The 7,953-nt window shown below is 39.1% G+C and overlaps 1 protein-coding gene across 8 annotated transcripts; it reads right to left on the bottom strand.

Moving 5' to 3' along the window:
- Positions 1-355: 355 nt before the first annotated feature.
- On the bottom strand, positions 356-4,310 carry SFR1 (SWI5 dependent homologous recombination repair protein 1). Of its 8 annotated transcripts, none has more exons than XM_055424715.2 (4): positions 4,185-4,310; positions 2,962-3,077; positions 1,968-2,378; positions 356-1,029 (listed from the first exon to the last, which is right to left on the bottom strand). In XM_055424715.2, the coding sequence occupies exons 1-4, from the start codon at positions 4,195-4,197 to the stop codon at positions 838-840; spliced, it is 732 nt and encodes a 243-aa protein (XP_055280690.2). In that variant the 5' UTR covers positions 4,198-4,310; the 3' UTR covers positions 356-837. The 8 variants fall into 8 exon arrangements, with proteins under 8 accessions (XP_055280690.2, XP_088698435.1, XP_055280692.2 ...); XM_088842309.1 differs by having other exon boundaries at positions 2,962-3,079; positions 4,191-4,268; XM_055424717.2 differs by having other exon boundaries at positions 4,053-4,191.
- Positions 4,311-7,953: the final 3,643 nt, after the last annotated feature.

Below are 7,953 nucleotides of genomic sequence, written 5' to 3'. Positions count from 1 at the left end.
GTCACTCAGTAGTGCCTGACTCTTTGCCACCCCATGGACTATACAGTCCCTGGAATTCTCTAGGCCAGAATACTAGAGTGGGTAGCCATTCCCTTCTCCAGGGGATCTTCCCAATTCAGGGATCGAACCCAGGTCTCCAGTGTTGCAGGCAGATTCTTTACCAGCTGAGCCACCAGGGAAGGCTATTAATGGAATAGATATGCTAACTTTAACCTTTTTCACAGATATGATTAGAAAGGCAGATGAATGTAAAAGATGCTGTATACCATGCCTTGAAGTGGGAAATGAGCCTATGTGGTTTTATAAAAAGTAGATGATCATTTCACTAAATGAAATAAGGAATACAAGTGACAAATTTGAAGAGACAGAAACAATATAATTTTGAACATGAGTTTAAATACCTGCTATACCATCCAGATAAACATGTGGTAAATGGGTAAAAACAAGGCAGAGGCATAAACTTAGGGGAGGCAAGTATTTTTAGACAAGTTTACATTTAGACATTCACTAGATGGCCTAGTGAACATTTAAAATAAAACGTTTTACCACAATAAATAAAACAATGTATTAAAACTCACTTCCACAATTCTCCAAATTACATGGTCTTTTTTCACCTTTCTTTAACTGGCAAGTTTTCTTTGGGAAATGTATTCAAAACACTAAATTTTCATTTTTGAACCTTGTTTATATTTATATAACAGAGGCCCTAAATTGATCCAGGTTCACCAGGATACCTTTCTCTAAGCCCTAATGGTTAATATCTTCCCTTTAAAATGTATAAGTATCTTTTAATTAAGTTGTCATTCACAAAGATATTCTGGAGAAAAAAATTATGAATTAAACACCTATAAATTCTTCTTCATTTCTATTATAGTGTAGCAATTTATCATCTAACCCATAATGGTCTATCAGCTGAGTAAGGCTTAGTTTCTTGTTCTCCTCAGACATAGCTGACTGCAACTCATAAAGCAACTGCTGGCTACAGGTTCTCCACTTCTCTATTAACAACTGTAACTGAGACAGGTCATTCTGAAACAGAAAAAAAAAAAAAAGGCACGAATGTATGTCATCCTATTTTAACTTACTTAATGAAAGTTGTTAAATCAATCAATGAATAGTAGGTTTAAAGGGTAACACATTTGGACATGAATGGGACATCTACCCAGGAAAAAAGAAAAATGGTTTTAAGTAAAAACCTTACCCTCAGAGAAAGAAATAAAGCAAAACTATGTAAAGAAGCAACAATATAGGTTAAAAAATATCTATTTTTTCTACTATAGCTATACTTTAAAAATTATATTCAAATTAATATTTTTCAGTGTCATAATCTCATTAAACTCAAGTAGTTGTATTTAGATAAATCCTAAAAATTCAAAAGAGCAAATAAAATATAGCATTCCATCATTGATTACACACTGGAAAAGAGCAATTACAATATACATGAATAATCCAGATAAATAAGGGTCATCTTCCAAATGCCCAAATTTTATTCACTTCAACCTACCTGGGTCGAAATCTAAAATTTATTATATTTTTGTTGTTTTCTTACAATAATTTGTTGGTAATAATTTAATAACACAAAATCATTACTAAAAATACTTTTGATTGTACCCTGTGGCCCATTTTTAGCCAAATTTTCACTATCACTATTCTGTTCTCACTGCAATTTGCAGCTAACATTTGAAACTTCTAATACTGCTGTGGGATGGAAACTAGAAAGAAAAGCTCCAACTGCATATTAAATGTGGGCTGGGGCTTTCAAAAATGTATACCTGGTGTTTAGAGGCCTCTTCTCTAAATCTATGACTTATACTTGAGTTAAAAGTTGTTGGAAGCCAGGTCTCTTGGTAATTGGCTTATTTCTCAGTATTGTAAAATAAACTTCTATTTTCTTTTTGAAATACTTTCCTACCATTTATCTAAAAACAAAAAACATCATTAGGCAATGGTTCTGAAATTCTTCTCACCTTTGATCTATACATTTTGACTAGCTTCAGCCTCCGAAGAAGGTCTTCTTTCTCTTTAATCTGCTTCATCAATTTTGCTTTTTCTTTGTTTAGTTCATGTTTGGCAAGATTCTCATTCATAAAGTCATTTTGGAGATCACTGCATGACTCAGTATCAAGTGAGTTAGATTCGCAAACATTGACATTCTTGAAGGTATCTTTCAAATAAGTACTTTCTTCAAATTCACTATCTATGTGTTTAAAATTTTCGTGAAATTCCAAACAGCTTTCTTCTGTTGAAGGTGCTGATTTCTCTGAAATAGTCTGATCATTTTCCTGACTCTCTACTTTAAGTCGTTTTACCACACTGGAACAGGAATTAAATGAAGATCTGGTTTTCCTTAATCGTTCTCTAAGGGTTGCACTCATAGGCTGAAAAAAGCATCAAACGTTAATAATGTTAATCAAGAAAAACATTCTTGATATAAATAAATCTACTAGGAATCAAGACTACATTTCTGTGGCGGACACCACTAGATGGCTTTCTGTCTCCATATATCTAAAGTAACCATCACAAAATATCTTTCAATTTCTATGTTCCACTAAGTTTTATTCTCTTTTTAAGCCAGCACCCTTCTCAAATATCATTGAGACACTTATCTCAGTAATCACAAACATTTGTTCAGCAATTAGTCCAAGCATGATATGTTTAGGCGCTTAGTTACAAATTAAGGAAAAAGATCTTTCCACCAAACACCTCCATGACATCAAACTTTTTGTTTGGAATGCTGTAATAACCTGAACAGAAAATAAATGAAAATAACTGAGTCAGGATGAAAATCAAAGGGGAAGGTCCAATACATTTTCTAAAAGGAAACACCTAAAATAATTTGTTATTAAAAATTTTATTTATTAACCTACACACTGTTAATTAACAGTGTTCAGTAGACGTAAAACCACCATTACTGCAATACTTAGGAATAAACATCCAGTGAAAGAACTAAGATTTTCATACTTGTTTTCTTGAACTACTTGAATGGGGAGATGGTGGATTGGCACCAGCTTGTGGAGTGCTAGGTAACATCACAGCCGAGTTTGATGGACTTTCCATCTTGAAATCTTGCTTTACTTCTAAAAAACAAAAAATAATCACAAAACAAATCAAATTCGCCCACATCTCTATATATTCAATTTTAAACAAATTATTTTTATCGTATAGAACAAGCCAGTCAACTTCCTTCTTAAACTTAGCTGTGATTCATTCTTGCTTTTTTGTGTGCAATTTTCTGTTTACTTCCCTAAATTAGATTGTTGGTCATTATGGTGACTACTAGTTTTTTCATGACAAGTTACCCAGCCAGCATCTCATATAAAGAACTTTCCATTTGTTTTTACTGACTGATAAAATAATGATAAAAGTCTCAAAACCTGCCATATGGGGAAGGGAGGAGAATAATAGTCAGGAATTCTTTAATTTCATTAAGCCACTTTCACAATGAAGGAAAATCTTTTAGTGCTTTAAGTGAAAGTCGCTCAGTCGTGTCCAACTCTTTGCGACCCCATGGACTATACAGTCCATGGCATTCTCCAGGCCAGAATACTGGAGCGGGTAGCCGGTCCCTTCTCCAGGGGATCTTCAAAACCCAGGGATCGAACCCAGGTCTCCCGCATTGCAGGCGGATTCTTGACCAGTTGAGCCACAAGGGAAGCCCAATATTTTCTTTAAAATTAAAAAATATATATATAACTTCTTTAAAGTGCTTGTCGGTTAGTTTTTAACTTGAGTTCATCTTATGCCTTTATCTATTGATTACTCTTCCTCTTGATTATGGATCACATTCTCCTATTTTCCACTGTTATCCCACTTAAATAAACATAATCAGACCTGTTACATTACCCTAAATCCTAGAAGCTGTGTGCCTAAAACTAACGGCGCCCGTGGGTGAGGAATAAGGGGCACAAGCACAGGTAAGTTTACTCCTGTCTGCATCGTTTTCAGTTAAACAGCGAAGAGACCCTGAAAAGGAGAGACTGAAGTTTCTCAGGGTAAAATACCAGAGAGGAGTCCTCTCTCCCCTTCCGCCACTACAGAAGGCCCGCACGAACCCTCGAGACACCCAAAACCTGAGGTGGAGCTGAGAGGTGCCTTGACCGCGGAAAGGGAGCATTATTCAACTCCCCATCCGATCCCCGAAGAAGTTCGGCTGCCAGACACCCACTCCACACCCTGCACGGTACCTCCCTCCGCCATCCCCAGACAGCACAGAGAGCGCGCTAGCGGCAGCGGCGTCTCCGAGGCCAGGCCGCGCGCGAGGAGGAAGAGACGCGCGATTGGCCAGATTGATTGACACACAGCCCCTCTTCGCCCAGCGTACGGAGAGGCGGGACTGCGCGCGCGCGGCCCCGAGACTCCGCAAGGGGGCGGGACGAAACGGAGGGGCCGAGACGCGTGATTGGCCGAGTTGACCGATACGCGCGGCTCTGCCCCGCCCAGCGCCCGGGAGTTGCGGGACTGCGCGCGCGGCCGCTTGCTGGGAACAGCTTTAAAGCAACTAACGGTTACCGCTAGGGGTGGGCCTTTTTTCGCGGCTTCTCCTTGCTCTTCTTTTTTTATACCGCCTTCCTTTCCTGCTTCCTGGTTTTTGTGTTTCTAAAGGACGCCTGAGAATGCCCCTCCTATTCTCCTGGCTCCCGTCAGTCTCGTCTCAGCGCTCCCCACAGCAAAGGCCTTTTCTCAGACTCCAGAGGACCCAAAGACTCCGAGCCCGCTGTGTGTTATGTTTACAGCTTGTAAGCTCCAAAGGCAAAGACTACAAAAGAAGGGTCAATGGCCCGTTGACAGACACATTAGAAATCTAAGAACCCCAGCGGATGCAGTAGAGCTTCTTTTAGACTGCTTTCTCAAACTCTGCGGTCCCACCACAGGCGTTGTTTGTTTGTTTTCTTTTGGCGAGTCTACCTCAGAATTTACATTTCTTAGCTTGGCTCCGAATCTTTTCGCCAAATCTGAAAGAAAATGTAGCCCAAGGAAAGTCGTTGGGGTGCAATACAGGAAGCAGAACAATGACTAAGATTAGGTTGGTCCAAACCCTGGCTGAATACTGGGCAGCGGCATCCTCAGTCTAAAATAACCCTCCTCGTTTCCTGTATAGCGAGGTTCCGTTGCTGTGCAACAACAAAGTGAACTAATTGGGTGGAGCACTGAGGTTAGGAAAAGACAGCTGAGTAATTTCTGAGTCACGTGGAAGTTGGGAGTTTTAGCGGGGCAGTGTTTTGAATTCTAAGGAATAGCCATTTTAAACGTTGACACTGTCTTTTTACTAATAGCTGATAAGAATGGCTTAGAAGTAGCAAGGACCCAGAAGGAATAACTGAGTGCTAAACAGTGCAATGTATCTACAGAACTTGAAGACCACCTGATTAAGAACATAAATGTTGGAGTCAAATTGCTTAGGTTCAGATCCCAGCGCCTTTATTTTATGTTGTGTGTAATGGTGTGTGTCTGTGTCTCAGCTTCCTCATTCATAAAGAGGGGATAATAGTATCAGTCCTCCTAGGATTTGAAGAATTAACGAGAATTCAGGACAGGCAGTGGAAAGTGGCAATAGGTAGCTAGGAAGCACTCAAAAGTTATTATATAAGAAATTACAATATAGTCATCATTCTCTAATTGATCTAAAGGAATGCACATATAATCCTTTAATCCATCCCTTCAGTTCAGTTCAGTTCAGTCGCTCAGTGGTGTCCGACTCTTTGCGACCCCATGAATCACAGCACGCCAGGCCTCCCTGTCCATCACCAACCCCCGGAGTTCACTCAAACTCATGTCCATCGAGTCCGTGATGCCATCCAGCCATCTCATTCTCTGTCGTCCCTGTTTCCTCCCACCCCCAATCCCTCCCAGCATCAGACTTTTCCAGTGAGTCAACTCGTCGCATGAGGTGGCCAAAGTATTGGAGTTTCAGCTTCAGCATCCCCTCAAAAGGCCACAGATTTTTTAAAGAGGCAATGATTTGTAGGACGTAAGCCATATAAATAGCAGAAAACTTGGAGCTGCCACATTAAGTTAATAATGTATTATGATTCTTCTAAAATTTTAAAAAATTATATAAATCTCAAGGAATTTACAAAATGAAAGTGAGAACTTGTGATTTTGGCTTGCTAAGCCACAGATTCAAGTCTGTACCTTTATTTCTCCCTTTACTCATCCACTGGCATCAGTTACACTGAAAAAAGCAGAGTGATTTGTCCTGACACTAGAAGCACAATGCACACTCTGCATATTCTTTACACCTTGGGGCATAACATTGGGTTGTTTTTATGATTCCCTAAAATCAGCTGCTCCAAAACCCTTTTATCATTATAACCTAAGCTTAGAACTGTGTTTTTGCTGGCTCCATAAATGAAAACATCTTGCCTAGCAAATGTTCTGACTTGCTTAGTATGTGAACCTGTATATTAAATGGGATTGTTTTGGCCAGATTTTCAAAGAACTTCAGAAGTAGTACTCAGAAGAACCTGTATTTCATAAATGTGCATTTGTTGACCTACATCTCTGATTTCCAGTGTTGTTAGAACTGAACGATTTTCCCATGCACAAGTTTGCATTTTACTTACTCCCATTACATACCAAAGTGGAAATAGACCTTTCATTCTCAATTTACTGAAAGGGATCTGGAATATAGCCTCTATAGTTTTCATTGTACCTTTAGATAAAGCCTAGCAATCATTTCCATGTCTTTCAGAGTCTGAAGTTTACAGGCCTGTAAGTAGTTGTTTCCTACACATGACATTGTATATTTCATAGTATGTTCAAACTTCAGGCAAGGAAAAATCCTGTGTTCTTGCCTGGAGAATCCCAGGGATGGGGGAGCCTGGTGGGCTTCCGTCTATGGGGTCGCACAGAGTCAGACACGACTGAAGCGACTTAGCAGCAGCAGCAGCAGAGAACCAAAAGGCAAGGATCCTACTCCACCATAGAGAACAATTTGAGCAATAGAATTCAGTGATGATAGTAATTAATATTAACCTAAGGCAGGCTTTCTCTCTGTGTTTTTAAATTTCATACCCAAGGCTACCATTCACCACTTTGTTATTCATCAGGGTGTGGTAAAATGCTTCTGTCCATTCTTGTCTATGATTATTGTTGGTGAGATAATGACAAACCTAAAAACCTTTGTGTGGGTTTTTTCTTTTTTTAATAGCAAGAAGAGAATAGTGAATAGTCTCTCTCTGGCTATCTCTGTCTCTCCGTACAGCAAAGCACACATATATACACACACACACTCTTTTAAGCTACAATTTAAAACTTTATTATAGTATTTTTTTTAATTCTTTAACATTACTTTAAAAATCTTAACAGTCACCTCTGGATGACCTAGATTCCATTCCATTGACTTTTCTTATTGACAACAAAGTTCATATCATGTAGGCTGCAGTCCCTGGGGTCGCTAAGGGTCGGACACGACTGAGCGACTTCACTTTCACTTTTCACTTTCACACATTGGAGAAGGAAATGGCAACCCACTCCAGTGTTCTTGCCTGGAGAATCCTGGGGATGGGGGAGCCTGGTGGGCTTCCGTCTATGGGGTCACACAGAGTCGGACACAACTGAAGTGACTTAGCAGCAGCAGCAGACACAGTATCCATAGGTATTTTTTAACAATTAAAATATAAATACACACTTTTAAAACCAGAATTCAAATTCACTTGGGTGAAGAAATGTATATAATCCACATGATTAAGTTGATTTATAAAGTACATTAGGACAAGTTAAACTGTATAACACTCACAAGAAGGTCTATTAAATTCTCTCAACTAGTGTTCAGTATTTCTTATGACACTGGTATATAAGTTGAAAGACTCTCCTCTAGGGACTGTCATACAGAGTGAAGTAAGTCAGAAAGAAAAAAACAGATATGGTACAATGTTGCTTATATGTGGAATCTAGAAAAATGATAGAGATGAACTTATTTGCAAAACAGAAATAGAGACACAGACATAGAAA

The sequence above is a fragment of the Moschus berezovskii genome, chromosome 12 (assembly GCF_049115385.1).
Source record: "Moschus berezovskii isolate FMDL1 chromosome 12, NW_MosBer_1.0, whole genome shotgun sequence".
Classification (NCBI taxonomy): domain Eukaryota; kingdom Metazoa; phylum Chordata; class Mammalia; order Artiodactyla; family Moschidae; genus Moschus; species Moschus berezovskii.
The sequence above is the reverse complement of the archived record's forward strand: the minus strand, read 5'-3'. Positions and strand labels throughout refer to the sequence as shown.